At 36.0% G+C, this 27,600-nt stretch overlaps 1 protein-coding gene across 1 annotated transcript in view; it reads right to left on the minus strand.

Annotated features, from left to right (window-relative positions):
* The window catches only part of FMN2 (formin 2), a 166,493-nt gene that overhangs the window by 132,280 nt on the left and 6,613 nt on the right, over positions 1-27,600 (minus strand). The window contains exons 2-4 of the mRNA XM_085298284.1: positions 26,236-26,367; positions 14,663-14,829; positions 2,727-2,874 (exon numbers count right to left, since the gene is read on the minus strand). Coding sequence (XP_085154410.1) covers positions 2,727-2,874; positions 14,663-14,829; positions 26,236-26,367 — 447 coding nt within the window. The remainder of the gene's footprint in view (positions 1-2,726; positions 2,875-14,662; positions 14,830-26,235; positions 26,368-27,600) is intronic.

A 27,600-nucleotide genomic window follows, 5' to 3' on the forward strand; every position in this document is an offset into this window, starting at 1 on the left:
AACACTGATCTTATTGGTCATATTTTGTCCCCAAATGGAAACAAATTTTTTGGTAAAAGGATCTAGTGTCTTGAACCCAAATTCGTTTTAGGTATTTCCAAACTTCATTTTTTAATAAACTTCCAAATAGCCAACGTAACCCCCCTCCCCAAAACGATAACACACACACACACACCCTCTGACCTCTCTAAAACCCTCTTCCTACACCAAACAATATTCCTTCTCTCTGTTCCCCACAGAGCAAATTTATTTAATATATACAACATTAAACTGATGATTATGTGCTTTGCTAATTTAGGGACAGACTACTWAACACCTTGCAGAATTCACTCTTGCCTTACTTAAAGCTTGAAGGTCTAGTATTGTTGTCATCCTAACATATGTATAATAAAAAACAAAGGCTCTACACTTAAAAATATCCGGCCATATTCCTCTGAATTAATAGTTTGCCTAAAACTAAAGTTTGTTTATAAACCATTATCTCTTCTTTTAATACTGTACCTTTAGCCAATACAACAATCATTACATTTAATGAAAAAATACAGTTTCTGCACAYGCAGTAATTTCAATCCTTAGAAAAATACTTTGCCCCTCTGCCTTCCAAAAGGCACATATGCAGAAAACAATTTTGTCACAAATCTTGGGACATTTACCTTTCAGGATTTACCTGAAACATCACTCACCTCCAGAATCTTCCACACAGTAAGCATGCAAATAATCAAACAAAATGTTACACACTACATCTACCTGAATGATATTCAGAACCACCATCATTTTTCCTTTCCCATCATGTCCTAGGCTTCCAATTCACATCAACAAGAAAAAACTGAAAATACTTTTAAAGTTGACACCTCAGGTAATTTTTGAGAATTATTTACATTCCATTTAGAAATGCTCACAATAAATAATCTTCCATTTACTTCTAATTCTATTTGCTTAGCATTTTTGCACATTGACAAGGGTACTCCTAAACTACTTATGCCACACACAGAATGGTACTTTTCAGTTGCGTTTAGTTGATGAGGAAGTGAGTGAGGTAAAGAACAAAGAAATACTACATACATTATATCTATAGAGTAGGACCATAGAATAGGAATATTAGACAGAACAACATAGGAAAGAAATAAACCATGCGTAAGATGACTATGTTTAAAAATTATTGATATTATCCTCATCGTAAAAATAGTCTCCCAAATTAGTAAACATTCAAAATCCAAACATTTCAAAATATTATTTCTTCTAAGTATTGAAGCACATAAACCTGTAAAAAAAAATACATTGTCTAATTGCGCTACACTTTGCTGAGCTAAAATCTTAAAGTAAAATAATGAACACAGTATTCACCCTTATGCCCTTTACTCCAGAGTCTGTTCATAAAAATTCTGAATGCATGTCCATTAGCTAAATCTCCATGTCAAAAGATATACAACCTTTCCTCTTTGAGGACACAACAATGAATTCAGCTACCACTTTCATTGAATCAAACATAAAACAGTGGCTCATCAGTCCAATAGCAGACTAGCCCAAYAGTCAAGTACTTCAGCATTTCACTTTTTGAACTACATCAGTGAGATGGGCACAGAAATGTTCCCTTGATGACTAATAGTGTTGCTTTGGTAAAAGCCACAGCAGAAGTGGAATCAAATGTGCAATATATTGCAGAATTATAATGCAATGCTGCATTTTTGTTGGCATCACTTCTTCGGCTTGGGAGCACCGATGAATAAGTGATACTAGAAAAAGTGAAGTGTTGCTGTGATATATGGTGTCCATTTATATACTCTGCTTGTGTTCCAAAGGAAGTGGTAAAGAAGTCTCAAAGAGAAACAAATCTGAAATTAACTCCACCCAAAGCCTAAAAGCAATACAAATAGTTCYGTTGAAATAATGATTTAATTCTTCGAATTTGAGCAATGAAAAAGGAGTGGTAGGAAATGGAAAATTTGAGCCTAGCCAGTGGCTCACCATGGAGGTCACAAGGATGAATGCAGCCTGACGGTGTTGAGAGCTATTGAATGTTAACGCAAAACTAGTCCTCCAAGAACGTGTGGTATTCGCCCATCAACACAATTAACAGAAAACAGTTTTGAAATTCTCTATTTCTTTCTAAGCTACAAAAGTATAATTTACATTATTCTTTAATTCCCAGCTTTTTTTTTTTTTTTTTTTTTTTTTTTTTTAAAAAGCTCTTAATGAAAGCGCAGATTTCAGAAATATTGGAAAGCTGGTATAGCAACCCCACAACTTTTGAGATAAGCTGACTTTTTAAACAAGACCTCGATTTATTTTTCAGATGAACTGTCTTTCTGTCAGCAGGAGACTGCTGAATCCATGAAGGAATACCTTCACCACTCTAATACACTTTTCTATTAACATTCAGTGTATCACTGGTGGCCTTCTGAAATTTTCCATTCTTCTAAGAAGAGAAAAGTATACATATTTCATTGCTTTGAGACAATGGCAACTGGAAAAGAACAAGGGTCACAACACCTGGTAAAATCTGTTAGTCAGCAGATGCCAGGTGCACATCTTGGTGGTTAAAAAAAATGCATTTTACTGACTATTTTGATTAGAATCATACTAGCTAACAGTATTTCTGATACTAGTCCAAGAACTTCAAAATCAGATATTTGTTAGAAGTTAATATCTTATGTTATGCCTTGAATTCTCAAACACAGCCGCTCCCCCACAATGCCATATATCTCATTTGTGGCCAAGAACTATACCTGCTTCCGTACTTTTGAGTCTTTTTTCCTCATCTGGAGGTTTGGGTGGGGGCCACACAGATGGAATTCTCCTTGGAAAGCTTCCTTCAATGTAATCTGATGAATGTGTGGGTTGGCTAACTGCAGCCCAAGTATAAAGCTGGTCTTGCTGTGGTTGTTAAAAAAAAAAAAAAAAAAAAAAAGTTTAAGTTCATTGTGTAAGAAAGACAAGTCCAAAACATCAAAGCTTTTGCTTCCAACACAAATAGTTTGTTATCCACTCCTACATCAATGCAGACTTGTTTTTATGTTCTTCATCTCCTGACAAAGACTTAATACAACTCTATGTTAAAAGAAATTAATGTTGTGGTTTTAAAAGGATCTCTATTAACAAAAAAGAATCCTCTATTTATCTACAGCATCAGAAACAGCATAACAGCATTTTGAGATTTTAGAATACAGTTCAACAGTTTTTGTGCATATGAGAAATTCTTTTCCCCTTCTCTTTCCCTTAGAGAGAAAATAGATCTCTCCATTACAACAGAACCTCCTTAYGTAGAGCTAGTTTATAGGTTAGAGAAGGAAAAATATTTCAGCTCATTTTACACCAAATGTGCAAATAAGGAAGAGAAGTGTGAATATTCCCTAGATCACTTCCATATTAGCTGAACCCTGCTATTTATTCTTTACAACCCTTCCAATCTGGTTTTCTCATTTACATTTCTATATTCATAGAAAGGTTGCTAGAAAAGTGACTTTACTTTTAGAATTAAAAAAATAGTATTCTTAATCTCCTGGCCTCAGGTTAGAATATATCTTTATTACTTAATAGCTTTGAGACAATTCACTCATTAACAATAGGAGACATCCAGACCGTATGCTGAGTAGGGCAAACTTGTACTTATGCTTGAAAGCAAAAGAAAATTTATCTGACTGTAGTTCAATTTGCTATTATTGTGACTCCCAGCATTGACCAATATGCTCGTCTTGTGATGAAAACTTTATAATACTGTTCAACTCTCTAAAGATCAATGACCGCAAGAGTATAAGTGTTCCTGTAACTGATCTGGAAGTATGCAAAATTTTGTAATACAGAACAGGGGAAAAGAAAGAAAAGCCACAGGATCAAAACATAGTCATATCATTCAGCAGTATCTTCTTACAAAGATCACACTTAATACTCGTCGTCCCCATTATTGCCTAAGCTTTGAAAAAAGATACAGTCACTTGGTAATGGTAAGATATATTTGTTTTGCTGCACATTTCATTTTTAGATTAAAATRTTTACTTTTTTCCTTTTATCATAAACATGTTTTAAAGATGAATGTAGGGAAACTGACTCTCTTTTGGATAATTTCTATTCCATGTGAATGGCTTGTACTTGCCCGAAAGATACGAGTGATATGAGCTTGTTTTACTGAGAGGAGTGTACTTACAACAGGCAAAGGTTGGCTAAAAAGGTTTAGTTTATGGCAGGTGTCTCTAATAGCCAGAGGAAAGGAAGACGACTATTAAAATTTTTCAGCATGAAAAMCATGGCAAAAATCCATCTACATACATAGACCTTAGATAAATGTAAAAATAGATGGATAAAAAATAGTACTAAACCAAATCACTTTACCTAGCTCTGAATTCTTTGGTCTCTGAAAAGCCTACCTTTTTCCAATTTACTATGCTACTGCATTTGAACATCCAAACAAACATGGCTAGTGCAGTTCTTGTAGTAACTAATATTCCAGCTTTATCTGATTAAAACCAATTTCAGCTTTTTCACAGGGATGTGTATTTTTTGTGATTTTCCCTGTTTTTCCAGTCATAGAGGAGGGAGATAATCATACCCACATATACTGCGGTTAATAAAGAAAATAAAGTGCTGGATAATACTATTTAGCTCATTATTTATATTATCAAAACTTCAAAAACAAGAAAATAAGATGCAAAGTAGTCACTCAGAGAAAACCAAAGTATTGTTGCCCACTTCACTGCTCAGAGCTGCAGAATTTTAGTAATCCAGGGAACAACGGGAAAAACGACCCCCACGGAGGGTGAGTACAGCTGGTTTTCAGTGGGATTGCATGGAGGGTTATAAGGCCATAAAACAGAAGAAGATACGTTATAAGTGATATTAACGCAGAGTAAAGGAGGAAGACAAACAGTTGAAATATCACGTCTAGAAAAAGCTTAACTGTACCAGTCCTTAGACAATACAGTACAATCATTTAACAAGGAATTTTTGAAGTATGATTAGTCTACATGAATTTAGACATATTAACAAACCTCAGCATGTCTCAGAACTATGGTACAGACGGGATACATTATCAGGGTAATAAAACACAAAGTATCGCTGTACTTGCTGATAGAATTTAGAGCATATGAACTATGAACAGTTATAAACTAAGATATCACATCACTGACTTCCAACCCAGTTAGGAGATTTGTTTGAGTGTAAAAGATCATGTATTTTCTAAGTTTGTTTTGCTTTTTTGGAATTTTTTTCATTCACTACTCAACATAAGAGATGACAAAATAGACTTCTCAATGATAAATATAAACTTGCTAAGCTGCCTCAAAGGAATTTTAATTAAATCATACCAGTGTTAACAGTTGAAGTCTAATCAGTTGGATACTTCTGAACAGAAGTTCAAATATGAAAAACCATGACGAGAGAAAGGTAGTTTGACAGTCTGGGTTTTCTTGTGTTGATAGTCCATAAATGACACAAAAAATGGAAAAAAAAAAAACAACTCCATCTCCACCTCCATCTCATTCAAGAAGAGATGAATCAAATGAATGTCCTCCCAATCACTGAAGATGCTGTTAAAAAYTTAATCCCCTTGGCCTTTTGGCTTTATCTCCATGGTAGTTAATATATTAACCCGTCTTGCCTCTCCTTCTCCAAAGCTGATAATGCCACACATTTGCATGATTATCAGAACACTTCCAAGAAAGCGACATGCAGCCACTTCTGATGTTGAATTACTATTCTGCTAAAATAAAATCAATTAAATAATCCRAATAAATATGCTCATTTGCCTTTATCATTAATAAATTTACTACAAGCATTCATGAACCTATAGACTTCAATATTTAATCTGTTCTGTCCTTTAATCTGTTCATTTCAGAGGCAATCTTTACTAGATATTGTAAGTACAGCTATTTAATTCTCTTACCACGATCAATCTTTGAAAGTATCTGGAATTTCCATTTCATCTTGTTCAAACTCCAGTATTTAGAAGGGGAAAAAATAAAAAGATCACTCCTTTGAGGAGGAAAATAGTCACCACATGAATGATCCCCGTCTTCTTTTTTCAGACTCACTTCTATGCAGACAACAAAAGCTTAAGGCAGTCAGAGCCCAGCACACTACACGTAACATCAAGGAGAGTTCTTGTTTCCACACATCCTTACACAGCACTTTCTACTGCTTCTTAAAACTGCAGAGCACTCACACACGCCTGCAGGATCTGATGGTACCTAATCAATAGATATTTTACYGCTTATAGATGCTAGCGCTTAGAATAGAGCTACAGCAAGTCCAGTCTGTATTTTAACTCACTGTCTTCCCAGTCAGCTCTCACCAGACAGAAAGTGCAGCTTTCATGACAAACTTTTATTCTCAGGTACCACAATTTTACATTTCAGCTCCATAATATATTAAATATTAATTATGTTCCTTCACTGCCTGAGCTAAGGATACATTATCCTGCCCATCTTTGAAGATGGAGGTCAGAGCTGTGAGCTGTTCAAACCTTGAGCTTCTAATAAATGGCACACAGGAAGCGGCTGAGGAATCCAAAACCACAGCCCTGAGCTACACTTGCAGCAAATATCAGAAGGTGTGCTGGTGCACCTAGAGCTTTCAGAAAAGCAGCCACACATTTTTCACTTCAGACTATGCTTAATCCATTTTTATTCCATCTCAGCCAAGAACCGAATTAGAGTGATTAATATAACCCCTCTTGTAGCAATATAATGTGCAATCTTATACCCACGCTTTTTACAGCATATTCTGGAGATCTGCAGATAATGTCAATTTCTGTTCAATGCTACTTCAGTTTTTTCAACCTTTCATCTGCTTCCAGTTAAAAATACGAAACTAGCCCTTGTGAGAAACAGTTAAAAGATATAAAAGTGATCAATATGAAACAGCAATAAATGGATAGAAATCTGTCCAAACTGGTCACAAAAAGCTTAAATTAGCAATGAAAAAAAAAATCTGACCAGGGTATTTTGACAACTATCAAGAAAAAAAAGAAAACATTTTAAGTCCACATCACACATAGTGAAATGGGAAAGGTGGGAGAGGCAGTACAGAGGCATAGTGCTGTCGGAAGTACCCTGCTGTTTAGCTCAGCATCACATCAGATGGGGGAAGTGCATTAACAGTAACTTTAATCTTTCTCACACTATAGCGAATTGGTACTACCCTTTGTGAAGACTTCTGGGTTAAGCCATGGTACAATCAAGTCCTATCATTCAGGCCGTATCAGTTCAAATAAGCCCCAAAACTTGATCTATTTTTCAGTAGAACCTCAAGCATTCAAAGTTTTTCTGAAAAGGAAAGGTCAGAAATGGTTGGCATGTCTGCAGACAGATATAAACAGGCTGGGAGTTAACACAGCGTGGTAGTTACCAAAAGGTTTTTGATCATTAAATCAACTTGCATCAGGACAACCTTTCACTGGGAGGAGTTGGGGGGGTGGGGAGGGGAAAAGCATAACTGCGCTTAAGGTTGAACTGAATAAACTCAGAGTAATCATATTTCATGGAACTTGGGATAAGCAGGAGCTAGACTCCATGATTCAGATCATGTTTTCCAGGCCTGTATTTTTAAGTGCTTCTAAGAGCTTGTGCCACATTTGTACAAAACTGCTTGTAATTTAGACTTACTACCCTCTGTTTCATGTGAATGGAAGGAAAAAGTTTTCTATTCAGGAAGTTTAATCATTCTGATGTATTATGTGTACATCTGAAATGAAAGCAAGTCAACTGCATGTTCCTTAGGCATATAAATAGTTAACTGGACAAGTAAGGCTTAGTTCCAGAAATTAGAGCCACACTACCTCCGAATGCTCTTATCAGCAGGAGACTTCTTTATTTTAAGCAGCTTTTAAAATAAAGAAATCAATACTATCAAGAATGGGAAAAGCAGTTTACTTTTTAAGGACAGGTTCAGTAACAAAGCTCTGATCATTGGCAGAACCAGAGCAGTGATGGTTCTCAGCTTTGGCCAGACCAGTGAGTACAGATGTTTTACAAGGTTGAAAAGCAGCAAGCCAGTCATAATGCTGTAGTATATGGCTGATATGGCATTTTACCCTTGTGAACTAAATTTGGTGCATTCACTTACTTGTTTAATCTTTTTTTTTCCAGAAAACTGAGGTGCATGAACAAAACATTTAAAAACACTTTAATGCCAAAAATTCATGAAATAGGCCTTCTCCTTGATCACTCAGAAATCGCTCACTGCCTCCTCTACAAACGTGCGTTTGATCCCCACAAACCTTGCTGGAGTTTCAATACCAGGTCCTGGAGATAAAAGAGACCAACAGAGCCAACAGCCCAGTGCTTTGGGCCATCATGAGGAAAGAAAATCAGGAAACTAAATTACAGATTCCCACGTCTATTATCACTCAGTTCCACAGTTATTATCTTGCCCTTCCTGTCCCCCAATAACTTTTCAACTTTATATAGCAGAAGAGGTTGAGCTGCAGAGCTTACGACAAGCTTTCTTAGAAAAAGGAAACAGCTTAGTGGATAGCTTTCTAGTGCACAATGAAACAGAAGAACCTCAAGATCTAGATCCTGCCTTTTTAGACATCAGACTTGAACTTCCACTTGGAAGGCCACAGCCTAAGGGCACTAGGTTATCAACCATTATTTAGACCAAGTGACAACCAACAGTGACTCATTCACACTCTCTCCAAAAATTCTAAACGGATGCAAGACACTTGCCCATCATTTTCACCTACACTGACACAGTTCTGCCACAAGTTTTGGTCTTGACAAATCTGAATTTTCCAAAAGGAAGTAGTTTCATCACAAAATTCTTATCTCTGTTCCATCTGAAAAGGCGATTATTACTGCAAAACTTCGCTCTTGAAATCACAGAGAGATACGTCATGTGCACAAATTCAGCCAGCTGTCACTGTATTCTCAATCCCAAGCTAGAAAAAAAATACATTGTGTTATCTCTGTCATTCCTAAGCAAGTAAACTAATGAATAGAGAACCATAAAATAAAATGATCGCTTGAGGTGACAGTGACCATCACCATCATCCTACACACAATTATTTGGAAAATTTTCAACAGGTGGTGTAAACTTAAGATTCAGCACATGCCTCTTGAAGCAGTCCTTCAGAATAACAAGCAGGTAAGCAATGTTTTCTGCTAAAATAAGCAAGACCAAAAAGCCTAATATCCTACATGTAAAGTATGTTCTTTGCAAGTGGATATGCTAGCATCACACCTCCTCCACAAAGTTACTGCATTAAAAGTGGAAAGGAAAAGGAAAAAGAAAAAAAAAAAGAATGCTAGAAGGCTGCAAGGTCACAGGTTACAACAATAAAATAAATATGCAATTATAATTTGAAAAGAAGCTGGGAAGTAGCATAATAGAACACTTCAGCTGGTGATCATCCAACGGTTTCCATTTTACCACTCTTAAGAACATTCAGAGTTGCTTGCCACGAACGACAGTGTTAGTGATTGGGCAACGGAAAAAGAAGAGGAGAGATGAGGGCTTTAATTTAGCCAAACTCAACTGCCATGGTAACTACACGACAAACAAAAATTAAGGCAGCAGAGTTAACAAACCATTTTCTGTGTTCTGCTTAACAACTTCCACTTGTTTACTTTGAATGCCTTATTCACTAGTGACCCCCAAAGTACTGCCACATCAAATGCCGTAAGATGGGACWACATAAAATCTTATACATTTTATTCCTTAGGATTGCATGTATGTGTGAAGAAATGCTGCACTGTTGCCAGTGTTGTGATGCAGTTTGTTTGAAGGAAAAGCTCTCCTAACTGAAGTTAATTCCTGGGACAGTTGCTCCTTGAAACTGTCACTAGTTCAGAGAGTTTTGGTTCTTGGATTCCTGCGAGGAGGGTGTCTGCAATCTGTTCAACTATCAATTTTCAGCCGGCTATAAACAGTGCAAATAGAAGAAGTTACGATTAAGAGAAGACTCAATGTCACTACCTCTTCCTCCAGCTGACCTGTGAAGTCCCAACATCTGCTGCTACTCAGCAGAAAGCAAGCAGTATCTTTACTTCCTTACAAAGCATCTGTGTCACCACAGGTGGCAAGGAGATGATAGGAAAGTAGTCATTTCTATAGTATTTCCCATTTATGCTGTCTGGCGCTCTGCTTCCTTGAGAAAGCATTATTTCAGAAGCAGATGACAACCTTGTCAGGGATCATAACAATAAATCACAGCAGATGCAGTCCCTAAACTGTCAAATATGCCTATGTATAAACCATATTATAACATAAAGACAGACATCCTCCATAAGATGCCTCTTTATCTCTTTCATTATAGAATATGCTAAAATCATTTATATCATGAACACATTTATGCATTTCATTTATCTGACCATTTCCACATGACTAACAGTTTTACTCAACACACTAACAGCATACAGCAGAAGCACCAAAAAGGATGTGATTATCCAATCAAAATGACACCAAAAATAAACAAAGACCACAACTTAGTGCGTAAAGACAGAAATGCATTGAAATGACATTTCAGATGCATATGGAAGATCATATTGCTGGTTTGTATCACATGACAAAAGTAGTTGTGGGGTCATTTAGCAGCTAGTGTGCAACAGAGATGAAGTTTCCAAAACAAGGGGTACATTGGATTGCTTGTTTTCTGGATACAACAGTATGCTCAATTTTCTTCTCGAGAGTCTGTACAAAGAGTAAAAAAACCTCTATCAGAAAATTATTCTAGTCATTCATTGAGAATTCAAGTGTTTTAAAACTAATGTTCAGGAACAAATCACAAAACTACTTGGAAAGCATGTCAGAAAAAAAGCAAAAATCCACCATAGAGGGAAAAAAAATTGCCCAAAGACTGCACAATGTGAACTGGAGAATCAGGAATAGGAAGTCATAATCAGAGACTAGAAATTTGCAACTTGCAGTAATTGCAACTGCTAGATAAAACACAGACAAATGCCAAGTCACTGTTTCTTAATACCTAACTAAATAACTTAATAGCTAACTAAAGTTGCCTTGCATTGATAGCAAAATGTCAGCTTCTTTTACTGGTGCCTAAACAGTTTCAGTTCTAACCTAGACATATGTATTTTATATATGTAACTGATGGCTCTCCAAAGACTGCTGTTTTCTAGCTCCTGTGACACACGGCTAACAGAGGAGCTAAACAGAAGACGAGATCTTTACTTGTTGGAAGTTACGATCCTCCTAATAGGTGCTTGTAAAACTTAATGTTTGTGGCATACATTCTTGCCAAAGATGAACTGTTCGGCCAGCTTGACTTTGTGTTGATTTTACTCTAATAGGATAATACAATGAGGTAATGTGCTAAAAAGCTTAGGACTACAACTGCGCTATAGTAATAAGATTATTCAGTAACATACCACAGCCCCTAAGGATGGATAGATAAGTTTCTAAAAAGTGTTTATTTCTTACATACCCTTCAGCCAGAGGATATTTCATTTGTGTTTAATGGGGGGAGGCAGAGGCGCACACTAAAGCATGAAATGTCTGGGGAGGAAGGAGAGATTTTTTGATGTTACTGAGAAAAAAAAAAGACAAAGATTTTGATACACAGTGGTAAGAGAGAATTAGAGGTGACCACTGAGCATGAGTAGTATGGATTACATCTGAGAATGTAATCAGATGTGTGACTGCTAACGTTTCAAGACAGCAGAAAGAGTTCAGCATTAGCCATACTAAATTAAATTCACTGGAGGGCATCCAGAAAAGGAGATCAGAGTGAGAGAATATGACTTTTAAATAATCTGTTTATATTCATCTCGAGCCATGAGAAATAGATCATAGACTGAACAAATCTTACTGAATTATTTTTATAAACTGTAACCTAACATCTTTTTAAAAAAACTGCATCTGTGGGACCACACTTAAACAAAAGGGGAAAATGGATCAGATTCAAAAGAATAAAATAATAATGGAAACCTTCAGAAATACATGGGATCAGTCACAAAAGAAAAGGAGGGGTCCAAGGAAGGATTTCAGAGGAAAAAAAGTTGGCAATCCTGCAAAAAAAACACGCTGAAGGAGTGACCTAAGAGGCTTGATAAGAACCAGACTAAGACAGAATCAAAACAGCCAAAAGAGTAACGTTAAGGAACAAGTGATCACCAGAGTTAGAAGTAGCAAGGACAATGAGATGGGAGACAAACCTGTCTCCGAGCAGGGCAGGGTTACTGGAGCTCTGTCGACAGCAGTTTCAACTGAGTGAAAAGGACACCAGCCAAACTGGAGGAGATCCAGGATGGAGCTGGAGGCAGTAGCTGCTAAGCGGCACATCTGAGGAACTCAAGAGATGAACGAAGAATATAGGACTGGCTGTGCTCCCAGTTAGGGAGCACATGTTAAGGGCAAAGATGATAGGTCTCCTAATTCTAAATGGGTGAAATTTTAAATATTGCTTAATACTAGTTTAATTCCTCTATCTTTGAAATCAATGGAAATATAATTAGATCAACCTTAAAATCTTATATTGAGCTAAATAAAAAAGGAAAAAAAAACTAAATAAGCAAACCACAAAGTACAGATATGGAGTGAGATGCAAGAGGGTACACAGGAGTCACAGACTGTACATGTCTTGTTGTTAAGTAAACAGCGTTATATTTTTTTCATACTAACTATTGTTTCATTTTCTTACATAACTGTCTGCATCTGTTTTTGTAAGATATTTTGTTTACTGACTTTATGAAGCAAAATCATCCAGGAACAGCCCAATTTTGAAGAAGTTCTCAGCTATAAGAGTTTATATTGCAGGTTCTATACATTGTCACCTTCATAAGGCTTGAGCAATAAACAGGTAGGTTTTCCTGTCACCAGGATAGAAGCATAAACATTTGCAAACTCAATAGCAGCAGCTCTCACCTTTGTACCATCTGATACAGACATGCAGGTGTTGAAATCCTGCTGTTCAAGGACGTGGACTCATGCTCCTTTGAAGCAGACTGTACTACTTGCTGCACTCGAGCCTTTATGCCTTTTCTGACATTATTGTTTTAAAGAAGAATGATCTATTTAGGGGTCTTGTAGAGGGGGAAAAAAAAAAGACGAGATTTTGTGGCTTTCTGGTATCCCAGTTCTAACTAAGATCATTGGTAAGAGCACAGTAACTGTCAACTTTGAAACAATGTCCACATAGCTCTAGGCTAGAACATTGTTCCTTTTCAGGCAGTCCATCTTGCTGCATATGTTCAATGAAAGATACCTAGAATAATTCTCTTACTCAGAGAAGCATGGTACACCAATAAACAACAACAACAACAACAAAAAAACCTCTGACTCTTTCCAAGCTTTTAATTTGGTAAATTCTATTTATATAAAAAAAAAATTCCTCACCTAACTTTGTATTCAAAATTAATGAGGAAAAAGATTAACTGAATATACAGTAAAACCAGGATTTCAGAAGAGTGTCACCAAGTCATATTAAGCAAACCTAAAAATAATAAAAATATCTTTTTAGTAACCTTATCAAGATACTTTCAGATGAAGTGTGATTTTAAGTTCCCTGAATAACATCAGCTTTATGTAGTTGCACCCCTTTTTCAATTCACTTCAAAAGTTAGCTTGAAGATGCCTTAAATAGTGCTTAAAAAAAAAAAAGATAAAGACTGAATGTTGTTAGAGAGACCATGGAATAAGCCAGGTTTCAGGTTTACCAGTTGTGCAGTTGTGTTAAGAAAAGATTTAAAAAATTAAAAGGACTCAATAACTCTCAAAAGCTATATCAATTATTTATTAAGTAGTCCTAACCAAACCACATCACTCTGTGCTTCAGCTTTTTCATGTGTAGAATGGAGAAAACCTTAACTGTACCAGGAAAGTATTAAGAAGATTAGTTAATGTGTATATTTTGAAATTTAGCGAAGAGAAAAACACTGGTGATCTTCAGTCACATAAATAAGTACAAAAAAAGTGTTAAAGAAAAAATTTTGATGGCAAGGATCAAGACAAAAAATAGTCCAATGTCAAACTTCAATGATAACACAGTACCATATGATAGAATCACATCCTAACATTGAATTCATCATCCAAGGGGAAGGAAGAGTATGTGAGGCCATGTCTATATCACAGTCTCTTCAAGTTTTATAATTGCATGTAAATGCCACTAATAACAGCACTCTAGCCAGCCACCCCAAAGGCATAGGTAAGACTCTAGTTAGAATGCCAGCAATCGACTTGCACTGGCCCTTGCGCTATTTCATGTCAGATGGCAGGCTCTCAGACGGAGCAGGGGGAAATGGAGCATAGATACCCTGTTTGGCTTCTGTAGTTTCATGACATCCAGTATCCTGCCATTTTCGTAATTTATATTTTTATCGAACCAGCTGTTGGACTGAAATGCTGGTAGTCCTGTGTAGCACTTGCATTCAAAGAAAAAAGCTTAAGAAAAACTTCAGATACAGAACAACAGTAGAGCAGACTAAGATATGAATTAAAATGTTAAGAAATAAAGTTATGGGAGAACCTTTTAAAACTTAAGCTTAACTTAATATTAAAGCATTCATACCTGAACTCAGAAAATACATTTAGCCACACTTTTAAGGGTAATTTTAATCAAAAAGAAATAACAGAACTCTCTCAGGACTGACTTAGGAATCATGATCCCTTGATAATTCATGTCCCTCAGGATAGAAGAGACACAAGTTTTTTTTTTTTTTTTTTTTTTTTTTTTTTTTTTTTTTTTTTTTTTTTNTTTTTTTTTTTAAGTACTTACGTCAAATGTGGGTGTGCTTTGTTGGGCACTCTGATTACATGGTTCTCTGAAGCAATCGGTGAATGGAAGTAAAAGACCCATTGCAATAATACGAGAACAAAGTTTTTCTGCTTCTTCTTGTGGTGCATTCTCCTGCTGCCTGAACAGCTTTTCCAGCAGAGTTCGCCCTGCCAAGGTGATAATACAGACCAATAAGAATCTGCTTATTAAGGCATTGCAACAGGTATTTAAAAAATTTCGAGAAGTATTTTGTGTAAAATAAACAAATGTTTCCAAAATTCTTGAGAATAACATCCAATAATAAATCTTTTATATAAAAGTTCTTCCATTTTATCATTGGAACTGATTTACAGCATTACTAATTAGGACATTCAAAAAAAAAATATTGAGTTGGCTGCACTGTGGAGTCAAGGGAAAAAAATAAAAATAAGAGATGCTATTGCAGCCTCAATTTTCTATTTGTGTTATACAATTGTCCTGATGGGAAAACTGAGATATTACCAAGAAATGAAGCAACTTTTTCCAAGGGTGTCACACACAGTCATAGAACTCTCCCAACTCCTGGAATGAGTCTTTGTTTTTTGAATCACAAAATGATCGTAGTTTTTAAGAAATTGTGCTCCAGTTCTGTGGAGAAACTCTCAATAAACTAATAATAACCACCCCCCCCCCAGCTACTCTGCTTAAGATGATATTTAATACCACTCCAGAGCAGCAGTCTAAAACGCAGTGCTGTAAGTATCAGGACAGAATTCACGGAAAACTTTTGTAGAAATAGGTTGCTTTTCCAACTCTATTACCAGGCCAGCTTTCATGAGCCCAATGTTTTGTTATCTTACCACAGCATGAAAGGCAGGCATGTCTTATACAGTAAATTGCAGAAGAAAACACTAGAGGTCTGAAAGAACTTTGTGCTGTGTGAAGTTAGCCAGAAAGAGACTTTAAAAAAATTGATTAGTTATATACTCAGGCTGCACTAAAATCTACACTGTAAGAATATTAAATTGCTTGATTAAGCTCTAAAATGTAAAAAGATGCCAAAGTTGGGATTTACAAGGAATAAAGAGATGAAATAGACCTACTGGAAGAGAAAAGGCAGAGTGAGTACTCAAGTTAATTGCATGTTTTAGTATGAACTAACTGTGAATACAATTTGTACCTAAATCAGTTTGTTTTTTCCACTAACTACAAGCCAAAGGTATTTTCCAGAAAAAATGTACTACATTAAAAGGAAGCATTTCAGTATCAGTTAAAGCAATAACAAAATACTGATTTTTACATTCACATGCAAGCTGTATAAAGCATTTTTTTTTTACATGCTGGTCTTTTTCAGATTGTAAAATTTCACAGCCCTTTTTAATGCACAAAATGTTATTTTTTTAAACATCTGGATCTAATTTTGATAAGATATTGTAAGTATTGTTTTGCCCAAAGTTTCCATATTATTTTAACTTCTTATGCCAATGCTACCTAAAATAAATTTTAAAAAGCAATAAAATGTATAGAAGTTATTTCTAAGGTTCTCTCTCCACATCTAAAGATTTGATAATTCTGAATTATTAGTCAGAGTTTCCTAACTTTTCATAAGAATCGACAAAATATATTCCAGAAAATCTGCTTGCAAGACACAMATTTTGTCAAGTGCTGATCAATTTGCCGATTTGTTTGCCTCTGTTCCTGAGTTTCACAACCCATAAAATGAAGATAATATTATTGCTTTTTACTTATCTGAATATGCAGTTCATTTGTTAATAATCTTCAAATTTATTAACCGATTGTAGTGGGGGACTCTTAGTGTGTGATATGCACTGYGATTTTACCAACACTTCACACAGCTGCAGCAATACCCAGCAATCTCCTACTCAAAGGCAGGCAACAGTACAAAAACGTAAGAGTGAAGCAGAAATAGGGAGCTACCTGTCAATAAACACTGTGATTTGTTTTAGTAATTTTTCTTCAGTGCTGTAGCTGCTAATGCTAGTTATGCTGTAAAATAAATGTGAACAGCATTTATCTTCTGTATGCTTAGATGTAGGTAAAAAGGGGGTAAACTGCATTTGAAAACTAGCCAGTATCACTCCTTGCAACAAATAACTTCTCCTAGCTATAAATACTGGGGTTTATCCATATAAGGAAGTGTCAGGAAAAAAAAAAAAAAAAAAAAAAAAAAAAAAAAAAAACCCACAAGACTGGCATCACACTGCCACCAGCACACCAAAAGCTAGCATTTCTGCTAGCGTTGTGCTTTGCTCAGTGAAGTCATATTATCATAGTATCATCTTATATCACTGAGTAAAGACGGAAAACATGGAAAAATCATCTAGTTAAATGACTAGAAGTGAAGAAGATAATAGGAAAGTCAAGGAATCAAGGCTTTACGTTCACCTACACTAACTATTCTTGTATTTTTTCGTTTACATTAACCATAGAAGAGAGGAAAAAAAAAAAGCCCTCTGCACAAAAAAAAAATAGTAGAATGTAAGAACATTATACATTTCTTCATGCTGTGTTAAATATTCAATTGTTGTCCACTACTTTTGAAACATCTAGGAAAAAAAAAATCTTTAAAATAATCTGGTCACTTCTAACTTAAGGAGTCTTCTCCCTGTACATCCAAAAGTGGAAAAAGTCTCCTGACCACTGCTTTAAACTGATGAAAACAAATAGCATTTGCAAATTACAAGAAAGTGAATAAGTGCTTGTTTTTTAATCTGTCCATTCATTCTCTATAACAGCACCTTTTAACAGTCTTAAGATCAAATACTGTATTGTTTGTTCAAAATCTTAGTTGCCATTTACTCAGTTTAATTCATATAGTAATTATTAACTATTATTGCCTGTTAAATTCATTCAAGCATATTTTAGCATACAGGCAATATGAGATAAGTATATGCTTAAAAATAGTATCATTAGTGAATCTGATTTTTTTATTGTATTTTTGCACTGTTTATGCCATCCATCTGTACTGAAGTGTTCTTGAGTGTATTATCAGTCCTTGAATAAACTGGGGAATAATAATTAACTTCTTATGATTAACTTTTAAGAAGTTAATACTTCTTAATCTAAAAGAATCAACAATTTAATGTCATCACTGCAGCTAACTTCAGTACTATTAATCTTATCTTTGCATCAAATATAGATTGACTCAAGAAAATAATTAATATCATCAATACAAAGGTAATAATGTGTGGATAAAGCTGTTCTCTAATGCTGAGTATGTTCCTTACAATGGCTATGGACATCTGAAGACAAAAACTGAAATTTGAGTTTAAGAAATATTTCGTCAGTTTTGTTAACACATTTTACCAAACACAAGCTGAAACTGGTTTAATCCTCAATACCTACAGAACTGACTTCCTAATGAACAGCTGTGACAAGTCTATATATCAATAATAAACAGACTGTATGTTCAAAGGCACTTTCTGAACAATATATTTAAAATGCGATGTTACACTACTCAAGTTTTTTATCTAACCAACTAGGGCTTATTATCAAATTGAATGAGCATCACAAGTGTCAAGAAAAAAAAAATCAAAACAAAAACTAGCCAAAGTTATAAAAAGACAATATAATTTTTCGGGGGAGGGAGGGGGTAAGGTGGGAAAGTGAAGTGATCCTATAAAAACAAACAGCTTCAGTACTTCAGAACGTTACTAATTTTCTTTGAAACAACATTATGGGATGCTGCAGGGCCTAACGGATGAAGTTGCTGTAGCACAATGGGACTAGATAGGAGGAAACTATTTTATATGGAAGAATGGCATTCAAAAGCTGCTGCTTACCGGTAAGTAGTTCCTCCCTTGTTAAGGGCAAGTACTATTTCTCCTTCACTTTCAGGTAAAAGCCAAAGTCATCACCACAACAGAAGCACCCCAGCTCCCTGATGAAGTACCTCATACTACGCTGGCATCTCATCCTATCTGCTCCCACAGTTAAGTCACCAGGAAGGCATGCGAGATGTTTGCGATGTGGAAGAATCAATCACATTTATTACTTTTAATTCAGGGCTAGATGAAGGATATATTTTTGATCAGATATACCAAATACCTTTTTAATACTGGACTCTGCTGGTATTTAACCCACTTCTGATTTGAACTAAAAGTAGATTCCCTGATGAAGTACCTCATACTACGCTGGCATCTCATCTTATCTGCTCCCATAGTGGTCTGAGGATCTTGCCAAGACCCTTCAGCAAATAAGAATAATATAGTCTGTTAAGTTACTTTTTAGTACCTTTGAGAAGACTTGTTAAAATCCAGCAAGAGACAAAAAGACTCTATATATTTTGCTTACAGAGGATTACACAATTATTAGCTAAAAAAAGAATAAAAGAGTGAAACTAATTTTGGAAGCATCAGGTACTCTGGTCTTCTGTGGGCAACTTACTTTTGCTGTCACTGCTAAAAATTTGTTTCCAAATTCTACCTGCTCTCTCCCTCCATGTCCTTCTGCTTCTTCCTCTCATTCCCACTAGGATGAAGTACTACTATCTCATGAGCTCCTTGTGATTACATTAGAGGCTTTTGTCCTGTCGCTATTACCAAGACTTAAGTAACACTATTGATCAAAACCACCTCCAGCTACAAGTTTACATGCAAGTCTTTCATGGGAGATTGAAAATTCATAAGTCCCAGTACAGTTTCTATTCATACTGCCTCATTATTAGAGAAATGTGAGCACACATGCTGTTCTAGTAGGATCGTTGTCAACATTCGATCTTCTGCAACTAGATTATTCAGATACAGTATGGAGGTGAAAGAAAAGCTTGCTTCTACAGAAGTCATTCTACAAACATTATTTCATAAAATAATGAAATATTATAAACAATGTATTATAGGACATAATAGTCATATACTGTCAATATTTTATGAAATATAGTAATTTCATATAATAATCTCACACAACACTGGCCTGAAACAACCACAGATTCTTCCTTGCTACAGAGAGGTGTCTGTGTATGCATTATGCTTCTACGCGTATGGCAGCAACCTCTAGACTTTGTCCATCACTTCTAATGATTTGAACCACCTTGTTTGTCATGACTTTGACTATAGGCATCCTCTCCCATAAAACTGTCTCATTTTCGAAGGAAAAGCATTTCATCTTTCTATTGCTACTGCTTCATAGTCCAGAGCAACATTTTTCTCCTCAAACATCTGCATTCTTCTGAGTCAGATTTGCCTCATACTTAATTGCATATAGAATTAGATGTTGAAAACATGTTTAGTGTTATCCACAGAGAAACGTAGGCAAATTCTGAGTCAGTGAGTTCCCATTMTAGCTTTTTTCCTGTCCAGTCTGTTTAGCAAATCCCAAGCTTTCAAAGAGCAATAGGGTGAGTAACAAACTCCTAAAAACTAGCAATACCATAAACACGCTATTTTGGACTTCGGAATTACTTATTAATGGAGAGGGATAAATGGAAAAGAGAAAGAGGAGAAATAAACACACTAGTCACAAATGTACAGAAAAAACAAACAAACCCCCAAAACGCATGCACCTTCAAACTACAATTACAACATAGTTTGCAATAATATTTATCTAACGGGTGTGTTGTTACAAACTCATGTTTATTTTTAAAAATGTGCCTCCTATCCACCTTAAATTGCATTTGGAAAAGATAGAGCTCAGCTGTCAGTGAGCACAAGTTGAGAGTTATGATTAAAATGATTAATATTCCAAAAGCTACCACTCTGGGCTTGTCCCCTGTGAATCTTTTTTCAAATGTCCAAACACACCACATTTCCACTGTTGATAGAGCAGCTGCATCAGCATGTCTTAACTTATGCAGACAGGAGATAGACTTTTCCTTTTAATTTTTCCCAATGCACAGAGAGAACTACTTTGCAACACAAATCCTGAAAGCCCAGTCATAATTCAGAATCTCATCAAGGATTAATGATGACTCATGTAGTGCTTACATGTTTAAAAAATGAAATCGGTTTGTCTCCTGCCCCTCACACACTTCAGTGGGCTCAGAGATGCTCACACAGCAAAGTTATTTCATAGGCTTTAAAGTCAGCAGTAGCTTTGCTTGATCTTTGGGGCTTAGGATGGGGAAAAAAGGAAAAGGAAGGAGAAAGGGACAAAATGTATTTTCTTTCAGAATATGTTTTACACTTCTATACTGCACTTCTATGTTCTGTCTTGGAGAATATAGAAGACAATTATAGCCATCTTATGTTTTTTTCCACTCGCACAAAAAAAAGAATCCAAGTACGAGCGTAGATGAAAAAAGAAAAAAAATATAGAAAAAGTTGATTTTTACCATGTTCAAGAGTTATGAAATACTGTTAGACATTTGCTGCCTCATATCTCTATATTCTCTCATTATCAAATTCATCATTCATTCAATCATCACATTTTTTCTGTCCCCCATGTAAACTAACATCCAGGTCATAAGTTAGGCCTAAATCATCTGGCAAGTCACCAAACCGTGCAGCATCAAATGTTTCCCAGCATGCAGGAAGAGGACAAACATGTCTGGCAGACAAAAGCGCTGCAAAGACTTCCATACACACTTACTTGTATGGGAGCTATTAACTCTGTTTCAAATACATTTCTATTGATTCAAAATTTAAAATTGGAAAATAAGTAATACAAACCACACCATATTACTTTAGTTATCTGAGATTTCTTTACAGTACTACTGAATACTATTTCTTAAGTACTTTGCAGTGCAAGTTCTCCTCATCTGTTTTCCACCAAACCTCACAGAAAAAGTCAGCGGAGTCATTTCCTAGAGGGAAACAAACAAACAAACCAACCACCTACACACTTTATTTTCATGTTTCTAAATTTCTGCTGTTGAATGTATGTTCCCAGTTCTCAAATATACAAGACACTGAGTGACTAATGTTTCACATACGCAATTAACTTTTCAAGGATTGAGTGTTATATTACTTTAGTATTTTAATTTCATTTCCTAATCTTTTCAAACTTCAAATAGTTTTCAGCTAGCCTGTACCAGTCAGCCTAAACATAATATAAAACTTGTTACTGCTGAGAAAGGACAGGTTTTCAAAAGCATACGTGGAAACAAGGGAATTAAATAGAACTGGAAACTTAAGGAAATTTGCCATCTCGCCATTTCTTCTCTTCAAATAAGAAGCTGCCTAAGGCCTGCACAAATACACATAGTGTATCCATTTGCATTTAAAAATACAGCAAATTAATTTAGTCTCTTGCTTTCCTGAAACCGGACCTGAAAGATTACGCCCAATATTTCAGGATTAAAGAACTCATTTATCGTACTTTTTCATTGCAGAGTTCCTAATCCTCTGCTGATTTAGATTAGGATATTGTTCCAAATCTCTCATGATTCAAGTTAAAAAAAAAAAGGGGGGGGGGGGAGGTGGGATTGAATTTTCATTGACAGATACTTTCCTAAAACTGTGTGGCAGTTTTCATACAGTCTGGTTACATAAAGCGTGGAAAACCCCACCAAGCAACATGTCTACACATGGTTATATAACAAATGGAAACATCTAAAAATCCTCACACTATGATAAATATAAAGTACTTCATAAATCCAATTTTTAGACAACTTAAGCCTTAAAAMTGACAAAACTTGTCAAGGTCTAGGGTTATAGCATCTATCCTTATAATTCTGTTATAAAAATGTTTTCTTTGTTTTTATTACCAGGACAGTAGCTAATACATGCATTAAGCATCCATACGCATACACGTTTCTAAAGGGCAAAACAACCAGAGGGAATATATTGATTTATACTTTCTTTTGTGTTATACTATTTAAAATATTACAGTAAAGCTAAGGTTGCGTAGCAGTGCCTGAGAAGACTCAAATAGTCTTTTCTCCTCTTGATAGCTTTCCTCCAGACTTCCTTCTGTTGGCATGGATGGTACGAACCAAACCCACAAAATATCTTTATTTCAGGAACTAAGAGCAGAAAGTTTGTCTAAGCAAGAGAATTAGGAAAAGAAATACATCTATATTATCTGCCTCTCATGGCTTTCTGTACCTGTCTACACAGAGTTCAATGCAATTTTAAGGTCAGAAATACATATTTATTAAATCCCACTGAAGAATATATAGATTGATGGACTAATTACATTCATAGATACTCATAAAATAATTAGACTAAAACTACCAATTACTAATTTCACTTCTCTCACTTCTGTATCTAACTCTTTAGAAAGAAAAAAAAAAAAAAAAAAAAAAAAAAAAACCCTGTGCAAAAATATCAACTCCTTTGTGTGCTCGTTACAACCTTCACTCCAACACAGTGGTGTTAAAAATTATTAGTAAGAATTCTACGCAATTTGCATAATAAGCCACCCCCAACACACACAAAGATATGGCATAGCAATTCAAGCAAGTAGAATTGTTCTTTACTTTAGCCCTAAAAATATCACTATTCATTTCAACAGATTGCAAACTGTGCAAAAGGGCTTGAGTAAGCACATCATGTGTCCTTCTCTGGAGATCAAGGCCCGCCTGAATGCAACCCTGTCTAACATGCTCTAGGTGACCCTGCTGAGCGGGGAGGTTGGACTAGATGATCTCCAGAGGTCCCTTCCAACCTTACTGATTCCATGATTGCCAGTACAGCTTGCTTAACTAGAACAAGTAGCATTTAGTCCATTATGCAGTTACAGTAAGAGAAACACGCAATAGTTACCAAAGAGACACCTGAAATATCCCCAAAAGAGGCAGGGCACACAAGTGTGTGCTCCTTTGGAAGCAAGGGTAGAAGCTGCAGCTGCTACACTGGCAGCCTGTGGGGCAAGTCGCCAGAAGGGCTCTTACACCGCAGGAGGCAGCAGAAGAAGCACCTTGGACAAACCTCCACACCTATGATGGAAAAGGTCAAGGTCTGGCAGCATTTGAAAACAGGACACCGGAAAAAGAAATGAAAAAGATGACAAGGAAAGACCACTGATTCAATCAAATAAAAAGCCACCCCAGATAGGCTGTCACAAGTTAACAGAGGTTTCAAGAAATATCTCCATTCATCCACATCCTGTGAGGGACAGAACTAAGCGTGCGTATTTTAAAACTGCTTGCTCCACTTGTGCTGGCTATGAGACACAGCAACAACATCAAGTTCGGCATCTCATCAAATGAGATACTAGAAGATGACTTAACCATGTGCTAGGCTTGCACAAATCATGCTGGAAAAAGGTGAAATACTATTAAATGAAAAATTAGTTAATGCAGACCTTAGTCCTGCCTAACTTGAGCACTGAACTGCTTGAGTTTTTGCCTTCATGGTGGCTGAAATATATTTGTATATGCTTCCACCTTAAATTTTCCAATATGTGATGTACATATAACAGTGTAAAGACAAAGTATTAATCCATGGTTTAGTCCTTACTTTCCACTGTAGATTTATAAATATCTTTCATAATCTGAAGTTTTTATGTGCCAAATAATTCTCAAACTATGATGCAACTGTAGATAGCACAAAGTATTTTTTAAAAAATATAAGCAAGGCATTTATTCCACAACATTATATTTGATGGCTCCATTGGACCTTGATTCTCYTCAGATTTTAATGCAACATTATTGAAGATTACAGAAGTCTACTACTAAAGCTTTTCTAATTTTAAAGCAAGTTATGACAGAGTAGAATCTATATGAGTCTATCAAATCTTTTATGCACCATATGCATCTCTGGCAACTTTCAGATCATGTTTTCCAGGAGCTTAGACTCCTCTCAGCAAGTATTTAATTCTATCTTTTTCTCTCCTTTTAGTTTCTGTGGTGATTTGTGATGTGAAGGTGTTATTCTTGTGCCAGGTACTCACAGCCTGCCAGCAAGACACAATTCCTTCTGTAAAGTAAGAAATTCCTCTGATGCCTTTTTAGGCAGCCATTGCTAATGCCTTCTTTTATCAGCCCATACTGATACACACTGTTCTTTACAACCCAGTTTTGTAGAACTTCTTTATTCCAAATTGTTCCATATTTCATCCGACATGCTCCCTACATTAGAAAAAAACCTGTGTTTTTGCACAGGCAGCCACAGGTCACAAGATATAAGTGAACCTGTTTTGCCTTTTTTCATTCTAGCAAAACTCTGAAGTGGGACATAAATAATGTATTTCTTAAAACTTGCTCTTCACTTAACATCCTAGTCTGCTTCAGCTTTCTTCCTTTCACAGCACCCATTCACCTGAAGATCTGATCATCTCCTTCAACTACAATAACTGCTGACTTTGTTATGTTCTTTACCATAATGTACAAAAGTTCTTTTCCCTTATATCCATAAACAAAACCTGATACAATGAAGAAGGGGAAAAGCAGAAGATGAGAACAACATTCCATCAAAAAGAAAAATATATACCTGCATTGCTATGAAACAGTATGCAAATATTTTTTCTCTTTAAGTATGTTCAAAGCTTCCTTCTTGAGTATATTTTAAGTTTATACATGCAAACGTTATTTATTTGGAAGTTTAGTTAACTTCTCTAACACATTAGACAAAAATATTCTGTGAGACAAAAATATGCTCTACTTCAGTATCTTGACTCCAGTCAGCACAATCTTAAACACAGGCAATAAGCTTTCCAAGGGACAGCAATGGATTTTTACCCTCTGTGTACTGATCTTCAAACACAGTGTTGCTAATAGAACCAACTGCATTCTTTTAAGTTCAAAAATGTTATTTTCATTGAAGTTTTGAGCACTCTCTCTGTATTGCTGCATTTAAGATGCCCTTTACTAACATAGCAAGTTTTCATTCCCAACTGCTTACACATATGGCTTAGCCATTGGTCTCAACAAATTAGGGAGAGCGCCAAAATATCTTTTTAATTACTCTGAGCCACAGCAACAACTCAAGCTTAATTACACCAGATCAACAGCAAGTTTCTTACTAGTGACAATCAGTTTGTAACTAAAAGCAGGAGAATAAGTTTCCAGGGCCCTAAGGCCAGAATGACATTTCCTGCACTAAATCTGTCTTTTCTGCAGTAAAGATGCAGCTCTGAGTTACAGGCTAATTTGGGCCCTTGCCCAAAGACAAGATACTGCTGATCATCAGTACAGAGCTGAATCTCCCACTGAATTCTCCAATAAGTGGGAGACAAGAGCTGCAGCCTCATACAGAGACAAGTACTGAGACTTGACCCCAGCAAGACAGAAGCACTCCTTGCCAGTGGGCAAGGACAGGTACCTGTCTCCTGCTGTGCTGTGAGCCCAGTCTGTACTGGGAATTGCTAGCAGGGACAGCACTAGTCTGGGGTCTCATACAAAGAGACAGAGAGAGGCCTTGGAGTCTGAAACCTACTTCTGCATTTCGCAAGTTAAGGAAGTTTAGTATTATTACTATTTATTATTAATAATACTAATAAAAAGCAATCCTAAACAAAACCAAAGCTGTAATACTCTGAAAATGCATTTATCAGTATTAATCTATAAGGAGAGAAAGGTAGGCTGCATTTATAGTCATGTCGTATAAGTCTTCATGTTGGGGCAGAGGGAGGGTGTTGTTATCCTAATCAACTGCTTTTCATACAGGTTAACATCCTGTATTTCATTTTCTAGCTCTTGTGAGTTTGTTGTAGGGTGTCCTCTCCACTATGCTGCAGCCATCATAAAACCTTACCAGGGTGCTTTAGAGAGGTTTTTTCTTCTCCCACTTCCAGCCAATAATGGAGGGGAGAAAGAACAATGACAATGATCATTTCAGAACTGCTTTGGTCTACGGTACTCTCAACTTCGGGGCTTGCTGGAATATCTGGAGAAATACCAAGAAATACAAAACCCCGTTATTTCTTATTTTAGACTGATTTTCCTATTTTCAAATCAGCTCAAATTACATGTCACAGAAGTTGAAAAAATGCCTCTGGGGCGGGAGGGAATATTATGTTGCATCTCTAATATAAACAGTGGTGTTCACAAGACTGTTAGTATGTGGAATTTAAGTGGTCTTTCAGCTATCTTCTTACCATTGGCTGGTAAGTATTTGCATTAAGAATTATGCCATTTGAYTCTGAACAAGAAGAGTTAATGCTTTGCTTTTTATGAAAGTACACCGTAAAAGATAATATTTGTGTGGTTATATTCTTCTAGAATTTATCTGACTAAAAGACTTAAATACATGCCTTCCTTACTGTAACTAGAGCTTCATGTTCTTACGTTGATGTAATTAAATATTTCTCTCAACCATTTCTCAGCAGACTGTACTGTCTTGCCTCTTTGCATGACAAAATAGTACTCGGATATACCCTCTATGATGAAGGCTTTTTTTTTTTTTTTTTTTNAATGAAAACCACTTTTTCCTCACGCGACTGTTAGCAGATGTTAACATATCTAATTATAGTGTTACTGCAGCACTGATTTCTTTTGCATAGTGATTTTTTCCCTTAACAGTTCAATGAAGAGAAGATATGCCAGTTATTTTTTCTCTGCACACTACCATTATGTATCTTCAGGGGACAAGTTAACAGAGATCTAAGCTAGATCACAAATATACTCTAGAATCAAAGCTGTTCCCTGTAATTAGTTCCACAATAACATTATCTATGCTTCCGCCTGATTCAAATTCACACCAGATTCAGAGCTTTGGCACCTCTGATAAACGTTGTACAAGTCCCAAGACTGAACAATCCATATCTTTACTGACAAAGAAGAACACTCCAGTGACGCGTCTGTCTGGTGACCAGGCATTCCTGCCACTATTCCACTGTGTAGAGTAAAACACCAAAATCATTAATTCTCAGGCATTTCTTGTGCTCTGTACACATATATTTAAATTGTTTTATTTACATTAGGATTTATTACTACATGCTGGATGGGGTGCGCATACTCCCACAACCACTGCTTATTGGTGCAAAAATTGCTAGCTGACTGAATGGTTCTATGGGCTTTATATCCATGAATAAAATAAGTCATGTTCTGTATTTACTTGAGAATAATGCAAAGTTTTGCATCAGAAAAATATAATCCCACTGCCTATTCATGGTCAGAG

Source organism: Rhea americana, unplaced genomic scaffold, assembly GCF_003343005.1.
Source record: "Rhea americana isolate MKP2758 unplaced genomic scaffold, rheAme1 scaffold_137, whole genome shotgun sequence".
NCBI classification, from domain to species: domain Eukaryota; kingdom Metazoa; phylum Chordata; class Aves; order Rheiformes; family Rheidae; genus Rhea; species Rhea americana.